This window comes from Hyperolius riggenbachi, chromosome 10 (genome assembly GCF_040937935.1).
Source record: "Hyperolius riggenbachi isolate aHypRig1 chromosome 10, aHypRig1.pri, whole genome shotgun sequence".
In the NCBI taxonomy this organism is placed as follows: domain Eukaryota; kingdom Metazoa; phylum Chordata; class Amphibia; order Anura; family Hyperoliidae; genus Hyperolius; species Hyperolius riggenbachi.
In genome coordinates this window covers 172,208,671-172,231,509 of record NC_090655.1, presented here as the reverse complement: position 1 = coordinate 172,231,509, position 22,839 = coordinate 172,208,671, and the positions used below count along the sequence as shown (strand labels likewise).

The 22,839-nt window shown below is 43.5% G+C and overlaps 1 protein-coding gene across 3 annotated transcripts in view; it reads left to right on the top strand.

Annotated features, from left to right (window-relative positions):
- Positions 1–22,839, top strand: part of SLC43A3 (solute carrier family 43 member 3) — a 1,442,737-nt gene that overhangs the window by 1,094,013 nt on the left and 325,885 nt on the right. For 2 of the 3 annotated variants that reach the window (XM_068255263.1, XM_068255265.1), the window contains exon 10: positions 12,727–12,828. The exons of the other annotated variant lie outside the window; for it this stretch is intronic. In XM_068255263.1, the coding sequence (XP_068111364.1) occupies positions 12,727–12,828 (102 nt within the window). The remainder of the gene's footprint in view (positions 1–12,726; positions 12,829–22,839) is intronic. 3 annotated transcript variants of the gene reach the window in all.

The window sequence follows — 22,839 nt, the reverse complement described above, 5'->3', positions numbered from 1 at the left end:
AGGACGAGGAAGATCTTGCTGGCAGGGCCCACTTGTTTCCCATGGCTGCGCACATGTTGCGCTGCCTTCGCAGGGACCCCCGGGTGATCCAGATGCGTTCAAGGGAGGACATCTGGATTACCTTGATGCTTGATCCCCATCTGAAGGGGAAGCTGGGAGACTTAATGACGCCATCCACCACCGAGCAACGCACAAGGGAGTTGAAGGAGGCCCTTGTGCGCAGACTACTGGAAGCATTCCCCCAGCCTTCCACCCCCACTGTAACTGCTCTGCCAAGCCAGCAAGAGGTGCCTGCCATGGCCACTAGCAGCACAACAACAACCACCAGCAGCAGTAGCAGCAACTGGCGCCCCGGAGACCTGAAGAACCTAAGCAAGAGCCTGTATGCAGTGCAGCAGCCCAGAACAGAGGTGCCCGCCACAGCATCCACCACCAACCAGCACAAGCAACGACTGACCACCATGGTGTCTGACTATATGGGGTCATCCAGCGGGCTCAATGACACCGACAGCCCCGTAGACTCCTTGGAGTACTGGGTCAAGAGACTGGACATCTGGAGCGAGCTTTCCCAGTACACCCTGGTACTCCTATCCTGCCCACCTTCCAGTGTCCTCTCAGAGAGATGCTTTAGTGCGGCCGGTGGCGTGGTCACAGAGAAGCGCTCTCGGCTCTCCCATGCCTCTGTGGACAAACTCACCTTCCTGAAAATCAACCAGGCTTGGGTGGAAGGTGAGTTCCTGGCCCCTATTGTCGGACACAGGGGGACATGAAGTGGCTGCTGCATGTGCTGTTGTTAACTATGCCTGCCTTTATAAAGACAGTTACTACATGCCTAGTGCCTACCTTGGTTAATTTTTTGGCGTTATGGTACTACTACCAGTAAGTTGCCATGGTCCTCCTGAGCTACTGAACTGACCGCCCGCTTTGTCCTCCTGACTCAGTCGCTACTACACTCTGCGTTCACACTGCCCGGGTCACCGGGTGCATTTAATTTTTTAGCCAGCACTATGACGCTGTGCTACTACTACTACCACCAGTATGTTGCCATGGTACTTCTGTGCTGCTGCTGCTGAACTGACCGCCCGCATTGTCCTCCTCCTTCTGACTCAGTCGCTCCCACCAATGTACTCTGTCTGCGTTATATCACTGCCCGGGTCACCGGGTGCATTTAATTTTTTGGCCAGCACTATGACGCTGTGCTGCTACTACTACCACCAGTATGTTGCCATGGTCCTTCTGTGCTGCTGCTGCTGAACTGACCGCCCGCATTGTCCTCCTCCTGACTCAGTCGCTTCCACCAATGTACACTGTCTGCGTTATATCACTGCCCGGGTCACCGGGTGCATTTAATTTTTTGGCCAGCACTATGACGCTGTGCTACTACTACTACCACCAGTATGTTGCCATGGTCCTTCTGTGCTGCTGCTGCTGAACTGACCGCCCGCATTGTCCTCCTCCTCCTGACTCAGTCGCTTCCACCAATGTACTCTGTCTGCGTTATATCACTGCCCGGGTCACCGGGTGCATTTAATTTTTTGGCCAGCACTATGACGCTGTGCTGCTACTACTACCACCAGTATGTTGCCATGGTCCTTCTGTGCTGCTGCTGCTGCTGAACTGAACGCCGGCTTTGTCCTCCTCCTCCTCCTGACTCAGTCGCTACCACGGTACCACCAATGTACTCTGTCTGCGTTATATCACTGCCCGGGTCACCGGGTGCATTTAATTTTTTGGCCAGCACTATGACACTGTGCTGCTACTACTACCACCAGTATATTGCCATGGTCCTTCTGTGCTGCTGCTGAACTGACCGCCCGCATTGTCCTCCTCCTCCTGACTCAGTCGCTTCCACCAATGTACTCTGTCTGCGTTATATCACTGCCCGGGTCACCGGGTGCATTTAATTTTTTGGCCAGCACTATGACACTGTGCTGCTACTACTACCACCAGTATGTTGCCATGGTCCTTCTGTGCTGCTGCTGCTGAACTGACTGCCCGCATTGTCCTCCTCCTCCTGACTCAGTCGCTTCCACCAATGCACTCTGTCTGTGTTATATCACTGCCCGGGTCACCGGGTGCATTTAATTTTTTGGCCAGCACTATGACGCTGTGCTGCTACTACTACCACCAGTATGTTGCCATGGTCCTTCTGTGCTGCTGCTGCTGAACTGAACGCCCGCTTTGTCCTCCTCCTCCTCCTGACTCAGTCGCTACCACGGTACCACCAATGTACTCTGTCTGCGTTATATCACTGCCCGGGTCACCGGGTGCATTTAATTATTTGGCCAGCACTATGACACTGTGCTGCTACTACTACCACCAGTATGTTGCCATGGTCCTTCTGTGCTGCTGCTGCTGCTCCTGCTGAACTGACCGCCCGCATTGTCCTCCTCCTCCTGACTCAGTCGCTTCCACCAATGTACTCTGTCTGCGTTATATCACTGCCCGGGTCACCGGGTGCATTTAATTTTTTGGCCAGCACTATGACACTGTGCTACTACTACTACCACCAGTATGTTGCCATGGTCCTTCTGTTCTGTGCTGCTGAACTGACCGCCCGCATTGTCCTCCTCCTCCTGACTCAGTCGCTTCCACCAATGTACTCTGTCTGCGTTATATCACTGCCCGGGTCACCGGGTGCATTTCATTTTTTGGCCAGCACTATGACACTGTGCTGCTACTACTACCACCAGTATGTTGCCATGGTCCTTCTGTGCTGCTGCTGCTGAACTGACCGCCCGCATTGTCCTCCTCCTCCTGACTCAGTCGCTTCCACCAATGTACTCTGTCTGCGTTATATCACTGCCCGGGTCACCGGGTGCATTTAATTTTTTGGCCAGCACTATGACACTGTGCTACTACTACTACCACCAGTATGTTGCCATGGTCCTTCTGTTCTGTGCTGCTGTACTGACCGCCCACATTGTCCTCCTCCTCCTGACTCAATCGCTTTCACCAATGTACTCTGTCTGCGTTATATCACTGCCCGGGTCACCGGGTGCATTTAATTTTTTGGCCAGCACTATGACACTGTGCTGCTACTACTACCACCAGTATGTTGCCATGGTCCTTCTGTGCTGCTGCTGCTGAACTGACCGCCCGCATTGTCCTCCTCCTCCTGACTCAGTCGCTTCCACCAATGTACTCTGTCTGCGTTATATCACTGCCCGGGTCACCGGGTGCATTTAATTTTTTGGCCAGCACTATGACGCTGTGCTGCTACTACTACCACCAGTATGTTGCCATGGTCCTTCTGTGCTGCTGCTGCTGCTGAACTGAACGCCCGCTTTGTCCTCCTCCTCCTCCTGACTCAGTCGCTACCACGGTACCACCAATGTACTCTGTCTGCGTTATATCACTGCCCGGGTCACCGGGTGCATTTAATTTTTTGGCCAGCACTATGACACTGTGCTGCTACTACTACCACCAGTATGTTGCCATGGTCCTTCTGTGCTGCTGCTGCTGCTCCTGCTGAACTGACCGCCCGCATTGTCCTCCTCCTCCTGACTCAATCGCTTCCACCAATGTACTCTGTCTGCGTTATATCACTGCCCGGGTCACCGGGTGCATTTAATTTTTTGGCCAGCACTATGACACTGTGCTACTACTACTACCACCAGTATGTTGCCATGGTCCTTCTGTTCTGTGCTGCTGAACTGACCGCCCGCATTGTCCTCCTCCTCCTGACTCAATCGCTTCCACCAATGTACTCTGTCTGCGTTCACACTGCCCGGGTCACCGGGTGCATTTAATTTTTTGGCCAGCACTATGACGCTGTGCTGCTACACCAGTATGTTGCCATGGTCCTTCTGTGCTGCTGAATTGACCACCCGCATTGTCCTCGTCCTCCTGACTCACTCGCTTCCACCAATGTACTCTGTCTGCGTTCACACTGCCCGGGTCACCGGGTGCATTAAATTTTTTGGCCAGCACTATGACGCTGTGCTGCTACTAGTACTACCAGTATGTTGCCGTGGTCCTTCTGTGCTGCTGAACTGACCGCCCGCATTGTCCTTCTCCTGACTCAGTCGCTACCACCACTGCACTCTGCGTTCACACTGCCCGTGTCCACTGACAACTCTGCTGCAATGTCATTGCTAATTGCTGCAAAAAAAAAAAAAAATACAAAAACCTCTCTGGGGCCTTTTTGGCGTCAGCCACTCATCCTCCTCCAGCGGTACCTTCGCCGCCAAGTGCCATTGGAACTCGCCTTCACCTCTTTGATTGCTTAACGCGTATATCCCTTTTTAAAACCACGTATTACCAATTAATAGCCCCATTTACAGTGGTGATTTGTCTTTAAAAGCCATTAAAAAAAAAAAATGTTGAAGTTATGTTGCCCCTTATCACCTCGATAATCCATGCAATTTGGGGGATTGTAGCATGTATGGGGGCTTTGTTATTAACGTTTAAAGAAAATCCGCCTCCGAGCGGGAATCCACGCGTGATTACGCCATTCACGGCAGAAAATCCGCGTGGTTGCGTGGACGCGGACGAAAATCCGCATGCGTCGGGGCCGAATGCGGATTTTTTTTTGCAACCACGCGGATTGCCGAATTCGTGGATGAGGCACATCCGAGCATCCATGGCGAGCGCACTCACATGGCCTGGATCATTCTGCGCAGGAACAGTACTTCTACACCTGTGCACAACCCCCCAGGCCACGTGAGGCGAGGTAAGGTCGGCATCTGCCACGAAGGGGATCCCGGGACACCGGAGCTGCGGCGAGGGACAGATAGGCTGCCAGTGGCTGGAGGAAGCCCCAGGTAAGTAGATCTTGTTTTTTTTTCCCTTTTTTCACATCACATCTGTCCTTTAATCACTTGAGGACCACAGTCTTTCTACCCCTTAACCACTTGAGGACCACAGTCTTTATACCCCTTAACCACCCTGGCGTTCTATTAAGATCGCCAGGGCAGCTACATGAGGGTTTTTTTTAAATAAAAAAAAAAATATTTCATGCAGCCAACTGAAAGTTGGCTGCATGAAAGCCCACTAGATGGCGCTCCGGAGGCGTTCTTCTGATCGCCTCCGGCGCCCGGAATAAACAAGGAAGGCCGCAATGAGCGGCCTTCCTTGTTTTGCTTAGATCGTCGCCATAGCGACGAGCGGAGTGACGTCATGGACGTCAGCCGACGTCCTGACGTCTGCCGCCTCCGATCCAGCCCTTAGCGCTGGCCGGAACTATTTGTTCCGGCTGCGCAGGGCTCAGGCGGCTGGGGGGACCCTCTTTCGCCGCTGCTCGCGGCGGATCGCCGCAGAGCGGCGGCGATCGGGCAGCACACGCGGCTGGCAAAGTGCCGGCTGCGTGTGCTGCTCTTTATTTCATGTAAATCGGCCCAGCAGGGCCTGAGCGGCACCCTCTGGCGGTAATGGACGAGCTGAGCTCGTCCATACCGCTAAGGTGGTTAAGGACCAGAGCCTTTTCCTCCATTCAGACCACTGCAGCTTTCACGGTTTATTGCTCGGTCATACAACCTACCACCTAAATGAATTTTACCTCCTTTTCTTGTCACTAATACAGCTTTCTTTTGGTGCTATTTGATTGCTGCTGCGAGTTTTAGTTTTTATTATATTCATCAAAAAAGACATGAATTTTGTCAAAAAAATGATTTTTTTTTTACTTTCTGTGCTGACATTTTTCAAATAAAGTAAAATTTCTGTATACATTTTTGTCCAAATTTATTGTGCTACATGTCCTTGATAAAAAAAAGTGTATATTTATTGGTTTGGGTAAAAGTTATAGCGTTTACAAACTATGGTGCCAAAAGTGAATTTTCCCATTTTGAACCATCTCTGACTTTTCTGACCACCTGTCATGTTTCATGAGGTGCTAAAATTTCAGGATAGTATAAATACCCCCCAAATGACCCCATTTTGGAAAGAAGACATCCCAAAGTATTCACTGAGAGGCATGGTGAGTTCATAGAAGATTTTATTTTTTGTCACAAGTTAGCAAAAAATGACACTTTGTGACAAAATAAAAAAAAATTTAAAAAAAGTTTCCATTTCTTCTAACTTGCGACAAAAAAAAAATGAAATCTGCCACGGACTCACTATGCTCCTCTCTGAATACTTTGAAGTGTCTACTTTCCAAAATGGGGTCATTTGTGGGGTGTGTTTACTGTCCTAGCATTTTGGGGGTGCTAAATTGTAAGCACCCCTGTAAAGCCTAAAGGTGCTCATTGGACTTTGGGCCCCTTAGTGCAGTTAGACTGCAAAAAAGTGCCACACATGTGGTATTGCTGTACTCAGGAGAAGTAGTATAATGTGTTTTGGGGTGTATTTTTACACCTACCCATGCTGGGTAGAAGAAATATCCCTGTAAATGACAATACACTCCAAAACACATTATACTACTTCTCATGAGTACGGCGATACCACATGTGTGACACTTTTTTGCACCCTAACTGCACTAAGGGGCCCAAAGTCCAATGAGTACCTTTAGGATTTCACAGGTCATTTTGCTACATTTGGTTTCAAGACTACTCCTCATGGTTTAGGGCCCCTAAAATGCTAGGGCAGTATAGTAACCCCACAAATGACCCAATTTTAGAAAGAAGATACCCCAAGGTATTCCATTAGGAGTATGGTGAGTTCATAGAAGATTTTATTTTTTGTTACAAGTAAGCGGAAATTGATTTTAATTGTTTTTTTTTTCACAAAAGTGTCATTTTCCGCTAACTTGTGACAAAAAAAATCAAATCTTCTATGAACTCACCATTTCCTAACGGAATACCTTTAGGTGTCTTCTTTCTAAAATGGGGTAATTTGTGGGATTCCTGTACTGCCCTGGCATTTTAGGGGCCCTAAACCGTGAGGAGTAGTCTTGAAACCAAATGTCGCAAAATGACCTGTGAAATCCTAAAGGTACTCATTGGACTTTGGGCCCCTTGGCGTACTTAGGGTGCAAAAAAGTGCCACACATGTGGTACCACTGTACTCAGGAGAAGTAGTATAATGTGTTTTGTGGTGTATTTTTACACATACCCATGCTGGGTGGGAGAAATACCTCTGTAAATGACAATCTTTTGATTTTTTTTACACACAATTGTCCATTTACAGAGAGATTTCTCCCACCCAGCATGGGTATGTGTAAAAATACACCAGAAAACACATTATACTACTCGATACCACATTTGTGACAATTTTTTGCAACCTAGGTGCGCTAAGGGACCTAACGTATTCACAGGTCATTTTGAGGCATTTGGATTCTAGACTACTCCTCATGGTTTAGGGCCCCTAAAATGCCAGGGCAGTATAGGAACCCCACAAGTGACCCCATTTTAGAAAGGACACCCCAAGGTATTCTGTTAGGAGTATGGTGAGTTCATAGCAGATTTTTTTTTTTGCCACAAGTTAGCGGAAATTGACACTTTGTAAAAAAGAAAAACAATACAAATCAATTTCCGCTAACTTGTGACAAAAAATAAAATCTTCTATGAACGCACCATACTCCTAACAGAATACCTTGGGGTGTCTTCTTTGTAAAATGGGGTCACTTGTGAGGTTCCTATACTTCCCTGGCATTTCAGGGGCCCTAAACCATGAGGAGTAGTCTTGAACCCAAATGTCTCAAAATGACCTGTGAAATCCTAAAGGTACTCATTGGACTTTGGGCCCCTTAGCGCAGTTAGGCTGCAAAAAAGTGCCACACATGTGGTACTGCCGTGCTCAGAAGAAGTAGTATAATGTGTTTTGTGGTGTATTTTTACACATACCCATGCTGGGTGGGAGAAATATCTCTGTAAATGACAAATTTTTGATTTCTTTTACACACAATTGTCCATTTAAAGAGCGATTTCTCCAACCCAGCATGGGTATGTGTAAAAATAAACCCCAAAACACATTATACTACTTCTCCTGAGTACGGCGATATGACATGTGACACTTTTTTGCAGTATAGGAACTCCACAAGTGGCCCCATTTTAGAAAGAAGACACCCCAAGGTATTCCGTTAGGTGTATAGTGAGTTCATAGAAGATTTTATTTTTTGTCACAAGTTAGTGAAAAATGACACTTTGTGAAAAAACAATAAAAATCAATTTCTGCTAACTTGTGACAAAAAATAAAATCTTCTATGAACTCGTCATACACCTAACAGAATACCTTGGGGTGTCTTTTTTCTAAAATGGGGTCACTTGTGGGGTTCCTATACTGCCCTGGCATTTTACGGGCCCTAAACCGTGAGTAGTCTGGAAACCAAATGTCTCAAAATGACTGTTCAGGGGTATAAGCATCTTCAAATTTTGATGACAGGTGAAGTTGAAGAGAAATCGAGAGCCCAATATGGTGTAGTATGTCAAAATTGATTGGATAAATGAAACAGTGAGATGGTAATACTCACAAACACGGGTTACCACCTAGGTAAACACTCATTAGGCAGGTGAGGAGATTAGACCTGTCCTCACTCAGGATTAAGAAGTCGCTCTCTGTAGATAGGAAGAAAGGGGGTAGATCACCCCTCCACCTGGGGTGGACTCAAATATATTGGTAGGTGAACAGAGGCGCCAGAAGGATAAAAGTACATAACATTTTTTAAAAATTGCTGGGAGGAAGTGGTGGACTCGCCTCCGTTAAAGCAGACACCAAGGACTGTAAATGTATAGATATACACATTTATTGAAAATACCCCAAAGATGCAACGCGTTTCGCGGGCACAGCCCACTTCTTCAGGCAATAAGCAGGGGATAAACAACTGTAAACAAAAGACAGAGGCATAGCTATAAATGTTGCCATAAAAAGATACAAATGGATTATTATTTAGTGTAATAAGAATAGTATTTCAAACATAGTGTTTAGTGATATGTTATAGTAGGGGGGTGATTGCAAGGAATGGGTCAGTGTAAACTACATAATGTGTATAGGGGAATTGACTAGATAACAGTGGTAAAAGGTAGTTAGTAAATCAGATTAAGTTGGTATCAAATTGACCGCTTTAGGTATATTTCAGTAGAAGGTAGGAAATGGAATAAGTTGTAGCTGGCAAGAGAGGAAAAAAAAGCATGTGTAGTGGTTAAAAATAAAGATAAAGACTTACCAGCAATTCAGTTATAGCAAGCAGAGCACCTCTGTACTGTTGTGAGGTCGCTTGCTGCTTTAAATGTGTTAATGCTGGCAGCTCTGGCCTATCCAGAAGCTGCTCCAGTGTGGGTGGGTGGAGTCAGTGGCCATGGTGACAGAGAGTCCTCCAATCAGCTGCTTCCAGCTTTAAGGAGTAGATTGGTGTGTATGTGGTCTTACATAACATGCATGCTTTCTCTGCATGCACAGGGCGGTGTTGTCAGTGGGTGGAGTCAGTGGCCATGGGGACAGAGAGTCCTCCAATCAGCTGCTGCCAGCTGTACATAACATGCATGCTTTCTCTGCATGCACAGGGCAGTGTTTAGAAAGGGAACATGGAGCACAGTGGTGTGTTTGCTGCCATCTAGTGGTTCAAAAGAACAAGTACAGTGAAGAGACTTCAAATGTCATTATACATGCTGAAAGATAATGAAGATAAAAGCATGAACAATGTCCGACTTTTTACAATTGGTAAATAAAATAGTGTATACTTCTGAAATAATAATAATAATAATAATAATAATAATAATAATAAAATATATATAAAAAATATAATAAAGATTATAAAAAAAAATAATAAAAATTTATAATAAAAAATAATGTGAATAGGACATGAAGATATAAGCAAAAAATCGAAGAACACATAAAAAACATAAAAACAATTGTAATATATCCAAAATATGAGGAGGCCATTGGCAAAAATTGTCCAGGCCTGGTAATATATAGTGTGTAATCCCGTCTACGGTTTTGATATCGTGGACGAATATTTGCAGCTGTAATATGTGTGTGTATATGTGTATGTGTGTGTATATATATATATATATATGTATGTATGTGTATATATATATATATATATATATATATATATATATATATATATATATATATATATATCTTATCTTCTATTACTGATGTTTATTATTATCTTCATTATGACTATTATTATCATCCTTCTAATACAATGATAATTATTACAGCTGCAAATATTCGTCTACGATATCAAAACCGTAGACGGGATTATACACTATATATTACCAGGCCTGGACAATTTTTGCCAATGGCCTCCTCATATTTTGGATATATTACAATTGTTTTTATGTTTTTTATGTGTTCTTCGATTTTATGCTTATATCTTCATGTCATATTCACATTATTTTTTATTATACATTTTTATTATTTTTTTTTATAATCTTTATTATATTTTTTTATATATATTTTATTATTATTATTATTATTATTATTATTATTATTATTATTATTATTATTATTATTATTATTATTATTATTATTATTATTTCAGAAGTATACACTATTTTATTTACCAATTGTAAAAAGTCGGACATTGTTCATGCTTTTATCTTCATTATCTTTCAGCATGTATAATGACATTTGAAGTCTCTTCACTGTACTTGTTCTTTTGAACCACTAGATGGCAGCAAACACACCACTGTGCTCCATGTTCCCTTTCTAAACACTGCCCTGTGCATGCAGAGAAAGCATGCATGTTATGTACAGCTGGCAGCAGCTGATTGGAGGACTCTCTGTCCCCATGGCCACTGACTCCACCCGCTGACAACACCGCCCTGTGCATGCAGAGAAAGCATGCATGTTATGTAAGACCACATACACACCAATCTACTCCTTAAAGCTGGAAGCAGCTGATTGGAGGATTCTCTGTCACCATGGCCACTGACTCCACCCACTTACAACACCGCCCTGTGCATGCAGAGAAAACATGCATATTATGTAAGACCACATGCACACCAATCTACTCCTTACAGCTGGCAGCAGCTGATTGGAGGACTCTCTGTCATCATGGCCACTGACTCCACCCACCCACACTGGAGCAGCTTCTGGATAGGCCAGAGCTGCCAGCATTAACACATTTAAAGCAGCAAGCGACCTCACAACAGTACAGAGGTGCTCTGCTTGCTATAACTGAATTGCTGGTAAGTCTTTATCTTTATTTGTAACCACTACACATGCTTTTTATTCTCTCTTGCCAGCTACAATTTATTCCATTTCCTACCTTCTACTGAAATATACCTAAAGCGGTCAATTTGATACCAACTTAATCTGATTTACTAACTACCTTTTACCACTGTTATCTAGTCCATTCCCCTATACACATTATGTAGTTTACACTGACCCATTCCTTGCAATCACCCCCCTACTATAACATATCACTAAACACTATGTTTGAAATACTATTCTTATTACACTAAATAATAATCCATTTGTATATTTTTATGGAAACATTTATAGCTATGCCTCTGTCTTTTGTTTACAGTTGTTTATCCCCTGCTTATTGCCTGAAGAAGTGGGCTGTGCCCGCGAAACGCGTTGCATCTTTGGGGTATTTTCAATAAATGTGTATATCTATACATTTACAGTCCTTGGTGTCTGCTTTAACGGAGGCGAGTCCACCACTTCCTCCCAGCAATTTTTAAAAATTTTTATGTACTTTTATCCTTCTGGTGCCTCTGTTCACCTACCAATATATTTGATGACAGGTGGTCTATGAGGGGGCGAATTTTGTGGAACCGGTCATAAGCAGGGTGGCCTCTTAGATGACAGGTTGTATTGGGCCTGATCTGATGGATAGGAGTGCTAGGGGGGTGACAGGAGGTGATTGATGGGTGTCTCAGGGGGTGGTTAGAGGGGAAAATAGATGTAATCAATGCACTGGGGAGGTGATCGGAAGGGGGTCTGAGGGGGATCTGAGGGTTTGGCCGAGTGATCAGGAGCCCACACGGGGCAAATTAGGGCCTGATATGATGGGTAGGTGTGCTGGGGGTGACAGGTGGTGACAGGAGGTGATTGATGGGTGTCTCAAGGTGTGATTAGAGGGGGGAATAGATGCAAGCAATGCACTGGCGAGGTGATCAGGGCTGGGGTCTGAGGGCGTTCTGAGGGTGATTGACGGGTGATTGACAGGTGATTACAGGGGAGAATAGATGTATACAGTACACAGGAGGGGGGGAGGTCTGGGGGGGTCTGAGGTCGTCATTCACAAAAAGTTACTGTGGCCAAATAGTAAAACTACACCCAAAAGCATTTTAGGTTATTCCCGTTCATTGATCTCCGGGTGAGCGGGTGGTGGCCTGCACGGGTGCAGGAGCGCGTGTAGCGGCGATAGTGGCGGGAGGTGTGTATATCTCCGTCCCTGGTGGTTAAAGGTTGTGCAAAGGGATGGAGATATACGCACCTGCGGTGGTAAAGTGGTTAAATAGAAAATGAAAAATTATCACGTAGGAGAAAACGCAGGAGAAAAGTGGAATTGCATATGGGCCAGTGTGTGAAGCACAGATAGCTTAACAGAGAGCTCGTTTTCACTTGTTACACACACACAGTTCAGACTAGCTCATTAGAAGATGTTAATATATAATAAAAAGCAGTTTGAATAAAATACAATGACAGCTTTTAGGGCAGGATAAACTGCACTTTGGAAACGTGTAATTTGTAACAGACAATATTACTTATGCACAAAAGCAAATATGATAACTGTATGAGTAAAAAAAGTAGGAAACCACATTTTTATTGAATGTTATGTCGGAGTATCAGACCACTTTAAAACAAGTTTGTGTGGCTCTCTTATTTAGGCAATGCTGTTTAGCTCTTGTGTGATGTTGTACAACTTATTATCTTCTTTTTTTTTAACAGTCAGTAAATATACAAATGCCTTTGCAGTATCTCAGTTTTGTGGCATTTTTTGTGCTCCGTGGAATGGACTCATCATGGATCGACACAAAAAGAAGCACAAAGGTAAAGATAACTGTAAGGCGAGTTTCACAGTGGTCGGTTACATAATGCACCCCTTATAATGAGGGTGAACAGCATTGAAAACTGGACATAGACTTTAATACAAATCTTGCATGCAGTGAGTTAGAATGACACAATCAATTACAATGCAGTACTGTGAACAGGCCCATAAAATTATACTGGCAGTGTGTTGACATGCAGAATTATTCTGTGACGCAAATGAGCACTGTGAACTAGCCCTAGGACTACATTCACAGTGGGACATTGTGTTTCATATCCTGAGAGTGCAGGACTGCAAAGCAACAGATGTGAAAAGTCACATTTTGCATTATACATGCGAGGGAACATACAAATACAATACAATACGTGTAAAGTATGCTTAGGTATCCAGGTCTATAGGTGTCCCCAGTATAGATAGCCATGTCTATAGGTGTCCCCAGTAGCCTGGAAGGGGGAGCAGTGGGAATAGATCAGTGGGGAGGCGGCGCAGCCTCCCTCACCTACCCCCCCCCCCTCCACACTACCCCCTATAGCACAGCAGCAGCAAGCGGGGGAATGACTGACCTCTTCTCTTCCAGGCGTTGGAGCTCTGTGTGCTGCTGGCCTTTGCCATCAAAATGATAGATACATTGTATTTTTTTTTTCAAACCTTTTTATTGAGTTTGCTCATAGTGGAATATAAAGAACAACAGTTAGCAATAATAGCAAGATACAAATGAGACAAACTATACATTTTCTGTTTTCACCCTCCCTTAACCCCTTATCCCCCCCCCCCCCCCGAAATTCCTCCCCCCTCGTCCCACCCCCCACGAGTCACTTTTTAGGGTAATTCTCCCGTATTCTATAACCAATTAGGTTGGGAATTTAGCGTCTAGTAGGTACTTTCAAAGCACCTAGAGTTTCTCCAATGTCCTCCAAGCAATACCAAGAAGTGTACATAAAGTCTCTCATAAGAGCCTCGATCTGTTGTGATGTAAACTGATGAAGAATAAAGTTCCTCCAGGTTTTAAAGAAAGACTTTGTTCGTTGTTCTTTTGCCTGAAGAGTGTTTAAACGTTCCATTGAGAAGATATAAGAGAGTTCCTGTTGTATTAACTTGATATCTGGAGGAGTTGAGTCAAGCCATTTACATAGTATAGCTCGGCGTGCCGCTATTAAAATAATATGGTATAAGGCTGAAGGGACAGCCAAGGGCTCAGCAGAGGCAGGACTTGAATAGTTAAATAATAACAAAAGATTAGATTTCAATACTCTTTTCTTACATATCTTATTAGCGTACCTGATGACTTTGTCCCAAAAGTTCTGAATGCTAGGACACTCCCACATGCAATGAAAAAGATTTGCATCTCTTAGTTTGAACTTGGGGCACCAAGGATTATAGTGAGTAGGAGGATTTTTATATTTAATGTTAAAAGCAAATTTGCCTCTATGTATAAATAGAAGGTGGGACGATCTCCATTTTTCATTTTTGATAACCCTTCTAACAACCATGTTTCCTTCTAAAATTTTTCCCCCCCACGTCGTCTTCCTGGAGTATATCTTCCCATTTACTCATGGCTTTGTCAGCAATAGTTTTACTATCTAAATCCCTGAGGGCTTGGTAAAATTCTGCCAATGTGCGAGCAGAGCTCCCAGGTTTCAAGATTGTGTCAAATTTTGTGGGAGTCATAATAGTGTTTGGTGAGCAAAGGTTATGTGAAACCATAGAGCGTACTTGAGCATAAGGCAGAAAGTCACTTGGGGGTAACCCAAATTTCTCCCTTAAGTCTCGAAAGGCTAACCATTTCCCATTCTGGATATCGAACATGTTGCCCAAGTTTTTTAAGCCCATTTCCTCCCAACGCGCGAAATCTTTCTGTTGAATACTAACAGGAAAGTTGGGGTTGCCCCAGAGTGGGAGATATTTAGATATTTTAAATGGCAGTGAACATTTTTTCCGAACTGCCTTCCATGTTGCGATCGTGTCTCTGAAAACGGCATTTTGCTTCAGGCGTGGGGGCAAGTTTTTATATTGTGCATGTAAAAGGCCACTGAGTGACCATGGGAGCGCTTGTTCGCTTTCCAGCTTCGTATTTGAGTAGGCTTCATTTCCTGTAACCCAGTCATGGACATGCCGCAAGAGGGACGCCAAATTATATTCTCTAATGGAAGGAAGGTTAAGGCCTCCCAATATTTTTGGAAGAGCCAATTTAGACCTTGATACTCTAGGTTTTCGTGCACGCCAAATGAATTTGGACCAAAGTGAGTTAAGCAGCGATACATCACTATGTTTTAAGAGGAGCGGGACTGTCTGTAAAGGATACAGAAGCCTCCCCATAGATACCATCTTGATCAACGCAACTCTACCAGCAAAGCCCAGAGGTAAATTTTGCCATTTCTCTAATTGAGCTTTTATGCTTCTTATTAAAGGTGTAAAGTTTAAATTGTACAGTTGGGAGGGATCTCTAGAAAAGGTAATTCCCAGGTATTTTATAGTCGTAGTCGTCAATTTAACTCCCAGGGAAGCCCAAGAAGCGCTATCCGCCCTTGACGATAGAGGCAAAAGTTCACTTTTTAATTTGTTTATTGTAAAACCTGAAAATTTACCCACTTCTTCAATTGTGCGTAGTGCTATAGGGACCTGAGTAAGTGGGTCAGATAGGAACAACAAAATATCGTCTGCAAATAACGCCTGCTGAACTTTTACTTCCCCAATGTGGATACCCCCAAGCCGTTTTCTAAGTAACACTGCCAGAGGTTCTAACGCTAAGTTGAAAAGGAGGGGCGACAAGGGGCACCCCTGCCTTGTTCCTCTTTTCAAGTCTATTGGCCTAGATAGAAATCCTGGCAAAGAGATTTGAGCCCTTGGGTTTGCATACATGGCTTTGATTGCGTTGATAAAGTGCCCCTGAAAGCCTTGGCGTGTGAGTACTCCAAAGAGCCAATCCCACTCCACCTGATCAAATGCCTTTTCGGCATCAATACTCAGAAGAGCAGCTGATCGATGTGTTGTCGGATAGGCCCTGATCTGCTCCATTACCGTAATTAATCTGCGAATATTTGCCACTGCCGCTCTACCCTTGGTGAACCCAACTTGATTAGGGTGTATCAGTCGTGGCATGATCACTGCTAATCTGTTTGCCAATATTTTAGATAGGAGTTTAACATCAAGATCAATTAATGATATGGGACGAAAAGAGCCAACCTGGTGGGGATCCCTGCCTTCTTTTGGTATGAGCTTGATGTGGGCTAGATGGCCTGTAGATGGGTACTTCCCTGTTTGGAGAATTTTATTATAGACTCGAACTAGGGTCAGGGATATGTCAGATTTTAGTATTTTAAAATATTCGGACGAGAGACCATCAGGGCCTGGGGCTTTACCTAAAGCTAGTGAAGTAATGGCTGCATTGACTTCTGGTAGGGTGACATCCTCATTTAAAGCTTCACACTCCTCTTGTTTTAAAGTTTTTAAAACTAAGACGGTCTAAGAAAGCATTTAGATCTGTACGTGATGTAGACTGTGAAGAATATAGTTCCCTGTAGTACTCAGCAAAAAGTTCACATACCTTAGATGGGTGGTGTGTCAAGGTCCCCTGTTTATCTTTAACTATTGTAGGTTTCCTATTGGTGAGATTATTTTTAGCTAAAGAAGCTAATAATCTGCCTATTTTATCTCCATGTTTATAAAAATAAAGGTTATTATAAGGCATATGCAGTTCTTCCCTTACTCTGAACCATGTGTCTCCATTGAGTTTACTCTTAATCCAAGCTCTACGGTTGTTCTCTGATGGATCAGCTCTGTAAATTTTATATGCGTCTCTGACCATCTTTACTGCATTTGCATATTGTTTGTTTGTTTCAGTCCTTTTAGCTTTCAGGTAGGAAATAATTTTACCTCTAATCACCACTTTTGATGTTTCCCAAAATAAAAGGGGATCATCAATGTGTTGAGAGTTGTCCTCCGTGAATTCAAGCCACCAGCTTTTCATCATACTAGTAAAATTTTCATCCTGATATAATTTGGCTGGAAACCTCCAGATTATATCGGTCCCGCGTGGGATCATGTCTAGTAAGTCTAAGGTAATGGGCGCGTGGTCTGATATAACCATATCCTCAATAGTTGCAGTTTGCAATCTTGTTAAGAGGTTTGCTCTAATCATTAAAAGATCTATGCGAGAATGAGTTTTGTGTCTGTGTGAGTAATAGGTGTACTCTTGAAGAGATGGATTTAGAAATCTCCAGGAGTCTATGAGATTGGTGGCTTCTAATAGGACTGAGAGTCTTTTGTCATGTGCTTTGGTCTGGCCCCCCCTACTGGATCTGTCTTCAATCACGTCTACCACAGAGTTCATATCTCCTCCAACTACAAGATTCGAGGAAGCAACTTTAGAGAGCTTGGAGAGTAAACTGTCAAAGAAGCTCTGATTTTTTTCATTGGGAGCATAAACATTCCACAGGACAAATGAATCACCCGCCAGGGTCAGTGTGATAGATACCCATCTGCCATATTGGTCAGCCTCATATGCTTGTACTTCTGATTGCAAACGTTTGTGAATCAGGATTAAAGCTCCCGCCTTTTTGTGATAGGCCGAAGCTCCGTATACTTGCCCTACCCATTTTTTTTTCATATAATTGAACTGATGTTGTTCCAAGTGCATCTCCTGTAAAAAGCAAATATCAGGACTCAATTTCTTAAGATGGTTCAAAATTCTAGAGCGCTTTCCTGGAGATTGAAGTCCCTTTACATTCCATGATACTATTCGCATATTGTGACAGGACCTCTATGGCACAATGAGCAAGACATAAAACCAAAAATAGAAATATAATTATCAGATATCATTTTTCCTTTACCCCAAAGTGACTCGTTCCCACCCACAGACCCTTTTCCCTTAAGAAAATTCCCCTTTAAACCAGGGAAAGCTAACTGTAAAGCAAATAATAACGATAACCAGATTAGGGAAACAAACCAACACATTTCCCGTGATGGGACTTCACTTCTTCCCCCGAGATGGCTCATCTCCTCCTTCAAAGCTCCGACATAGCCAGCTCCTACACAGGCCATAAATTTGAGAAAAAAAAAAGCAAAAGCATTATATCAAATGTTTGATATAGCAGACTCAGGTATCATCATCTCCCGCAACATGAGGGGAAGACACTCGGCGCGAGGTTGGCGAGGATCTTGCCGGACTTGTAGCTGATTGGATAAATTGTTGTGCTTCCTTTGGTGAGAAGAAGTTAGTCTGGCTACCCTCTGCATCTGTGATGCGAAGTGTAGCGGGATACAGCAGCATGAATTTGAATCCTCTGCTTGCCAAAGTATTGCAGATGGGAACATAAGCTTGTCTCCTCTTGGATATTTCTGCTGAATAGTCGTTGAAGAGTCGTATAGATGAATTATGCAGCTCCAGTGTGTGGTCCTGTGCTCTGTAGGCTGTCATTAACCTGGCCTTGTCAGCGAAATCAAGATAACGTATCATGACCATTCTAGGTAAGGTACGGTTCTTTTTGGCTTTCAGCGGGCCCACTCTGTGTGCTCTCTCGACTTTTAAAGTGGATTCAATGCCCAGGACAGCTGGGAGATCTTTAGAGCAAATCTCCATCAACTGACTAACTGGGATGTCTTCTGAGAGGCCTACGAGCCTAATGTTATTCCGTCGAGATCGATTCTCCAGATCTTCTATTCTGGCATGTGAGATAGAGTTGTCTTTTTCTAGAGAGTCAATCCGATCTTTAGCTTTGGCCAGGTCATCTTCACAGTTACTGACACGTTGTTCTGCGTCTCTAAGTCTCTTATTGTGCTGCTGTAGTTCCTGCTTGATGCCCTGCAGAGATTTCTTAATAGTATCCTGGATCGTGGCCTGTATGTCCGGCATCAAAGCTCTGCCCACCTCCTCAGCCAGACGCCTGTAGTCAATGTGCAGCTGTGGTCTGTGTCCAGTGTCTCCTACGGATTCGTCTCCTGAGTCTGCTTCCGAGCTCTGGTATTGGGACTGAGAGTCTGTGTCCCCTGCAGCTTTAGCAAGCTTTTTGCTAGTCTTCCCGCCCGCCATCTTGGATGTTTCCGCGCCCTGTTCCCCGCGATTCTTCCTCTTGGAGCGCGTTAAGTATCGCTCCATACGTGATTTTGGGGGTATGTGGGGGGTCACCTGAGTGTCCGCTGGTGTCGCAGGCTGTATCGGCGGGCTCTGTGTTGCAAAAACGGCCTCTGTGGAGCGCTGCTTCCCGGAGCTCTAGCCTCCTACATCCACCTCGCGGGCGCCGGAACCGGAAGTCATACATTGTATTTTTCAGGACAAATTAGGCTTTCTTTGGGTAATATTTTTTCCCACATTTTTTTTATTTCACAGGGACTTTATCAAAGAAGATTAGGCGTAACAAAAATTACAATTTTTTTATGTTTCCCCCTTCCTAATTTTTACATGACAAGTGCTACAGTTGTAAAACACATCAAAATACATTACTTGGCTCATCCTGGTTAAAATGATACCGTATGTGCCATATTTCATCACTAGTTGGGCATATAGCGTACCTATTATCGCTAGCCTGTGCATCTATAGCGATTTAATGCGATCGCTAGGGTGCACAGTTTGTAGCACACATCACATTTTTGCGAATCTTTTATAAACATTTGTGAGCGTGCAAACCACCATAGACTTCAATGGGAAGGCAAATTCGTAAACCTAATGCAACAAATGCCGAAAATGTGTACAGGGATGATTAATATGCGTACAGGGATGATTAATAAGACGTTGTGACGTTGGTCACAATAGACCACAATAGCTCTATAGTACAACAATAGTAGTGGAAGTACATGTATAAAATACAATACTTTATTGGTAATTTAAAAGGTAGAAGTACACATAACCATTTAAGCCGCCTGGACGTGATTGTCATGTCCTGGCGGCTGCGGTTGCACCGTGTTGCCCCCCCCCCCCGTTAGCCCAGAGCCGAATGAATGAACATAGTTCCCATTCATTGATCTGAATCCCCGGTAGAAAGACCGATGGCTTCTTATCAGAAGCCGCCGTCTTTCTGATTAAACAAAAGTGTCCCATCCTTCTTATACTTCCTGGAAGCGAGAGCGCTCGCTTCCAAGACTAAAAGTAATGTTTTGACTGCAAAAAATGTCATAATGTAGTAAAACTACATCTACATACATTTTTCCAAATAAAATATTGGCGTCATAGATTGTGATAGGGATATAATTTAAAGGATACCAGAGGTGACATGTGACATGATGAGATAGACATGTGTATGTACAGTGCCAAGCACACAAATAACTATGCTGTGTTCCTTCTTTTCTTTCTATGCCTGAAAGAGTTAAATATCAGGTATGTAAGTGGCTGACTCAGTCCTGACTCAGACAGGAAGTGACTACAGTGTGACCCTCACTGCTAAGAACTTCCAACTATAAAACACTTTCCTAGCAGAAAATGGCTTCTGAGAGCAAGAAAGAGATAACAAGGGGAATTTCTTATCAGTGAGGGTCACACTCTCTCCAGCAACCTCTCCCTTCTCTCACTAAGCAGGCAGCAGACAGAGTGAGAAAATTACTGACACAGCAGCGTTTTTATAGGGGGGCGGGGTCCAGGAGGGAGTAAAGCCTGATTGGCTGCCATGTGTTTGCTGACTGTGAGGTAGAGGGTCAAAAAGTTTAGCCTAATGATGTGGTATGGGGGGCGAGTCGAACTCGCTATGAGCTCGCGGTTCGCTGTTAACGCAAACTCCCAGGGGTTTGCGCAAAGAAGTTCGCCGACGAACCGTTCGGGCCATCTCTGTAGATGGGGAACTGAGAACACTCAATGAATTACCTCATAGGAATGGCAAGCTACAAGGCTACGTCACCAGACAGAGCGCGCCTTCCGACCCACTGCCTGGCAACAGAATAACAAAACTCTAAACACCCGCAGAATATATGCAATATGTACAATAGCAACATTTATTGACAATAAAGATTATTGCAACCTATATTATGAAGAATAGCCTCTCCACGTATCAGCCAAAATAATAAAACAATGAAACAAAATAAAAATGACTTAAATGATAAACAATATTACAAAAAATAATAACAGAGTAGCAGTTGCAAAAATTCCATGAGTATGATACAACATCTAAAAAAATGGCGTCATATTATACTCTCTACTCATTACTCTAGGTTAAGATTTCCAGCCTACGTATCCATATATTTTCCCGATACAGTAATTTTTTCATTCTATCATCTCCTCTCCTATGGGAAGTATTTTGCTCTAATATTTGGAATCTCAACTGGCTAACTTTATGAAATTATGACCTGCTTGTTTAACTACCTAACGACAGTGTCATGCCAATTGGCGTGAACGCGGCTGCAGCCCCAGGACTGCCTAACGCCAATTGGTGTCAAGTCCTGGGGCAGGGTTTTGCAAGAGATCACGCGTGCCAGTGCGCACGCATCTCAACTTGAATGACGGAGCTCCACTCAGTCATCAGTCTCCCAGCGGTGATGGGCGCTAGGAGACTGTTAGATGGTGAAACCACCGTCTAAAATCGCTGCGATCTATGGCAGCGCTGTACTGACGACAGACGTGTGACATGGCTGTCCCTCTGGGAGGCAGGAGAGCGATTGGCTCTCATAGACTGATGTCTATGAGAGCTAATAACGTTGGAGAAAAACAAATAAATATGTGTAAAAAATAAAAACACTCCAGGAGCGATCAGAGCCCACTAACAGAGAGCTCTGTTGGTGGGAAGAAATGGGGAGGGGGAACATCACTTGTGTGCTGAGTTGTAAGGTCCTGCAGCGAGGCCTTAAAGCTGCAGTGGCCTAATTAGTGAAAAACAGCTTGGTCACTAGGGGAGTGTAAGCCCACTGTTCCCAAGTGGTTAAAATGAAATGGGACTGACAATTCAACTGCCATTACATCAGGGAACTGCCTTCCCTGTTGGATATTTGGCGATGTTTACATTTGATATTCAGGATGGCAACACATATATGCATAGCACATTACGCATTGCATTGTGGATCACATGGCACATTATATATTACTGAACACATACACGCGTGATATATGACGCGTTACATGACATACCTCATGCACGCCATTCTGCAGTTACATTGCATTATGCAGCCAACCTGTACGCAGGGCTGTGGCGTTTTAGCCTGCCACTGTACCAGATGGGAACTTGATTGAATCAATGTGGGTGGACACACCCAGGGGAGGAACCATGACTGTGCCTACCATATTTAAACACCACTCAGACAGGGTTATTCAGCTGTGTCTTAAGCATAATGCTGGGGGAACTTTTGATTTTTGATTTGGTGTGTGTGTGTGTGGGGGGGGGGGGGGGGTCTGTATACTGTCTTTATGTTACACTGTATATCGCTTCTGATAAAGGCTTAATTGACTGAAACATGTAAAGCACTTACTGTAGCACTTTATATAACTATTTTGCACCTCTCCTTATCTCCTTCTATCCCGGATTTGTTAGACCATATTCGCCATGAGTTCCGACATTACATAGATATCAAGTTTTTGTGTGTATGAGCAATCTTGAGATAATGCTAGAGTGTCTTTAGCTTAATGGCTGACTATTGGTACGTACGGGCTCACTATAGGCACGCTGAATATTCCTGACAATTTTGCAGTTTCGCATGACTGCCTGTAGGTGTGTGTATATATATATATATATATATATATATATATATATATATATATATATATATATATATATATATGTATGTATATATATATATATATATATATATATATATATATATGTATATGTATATATATATATATATATATATATATATATATATATATATATATATATATATATATATATATGTATATATATACATATACATACATACATATATATATATACATGTATACACACATACATATATATATGTGTGTATGTATGTATGTATGTATGTATGTATGTATGTATGTATGTATAAATATATATACACATATATATGTATGTATAAATATATATATATATATATATATATATATATATATATATATATACAATGGAGGAAATAATTATTTG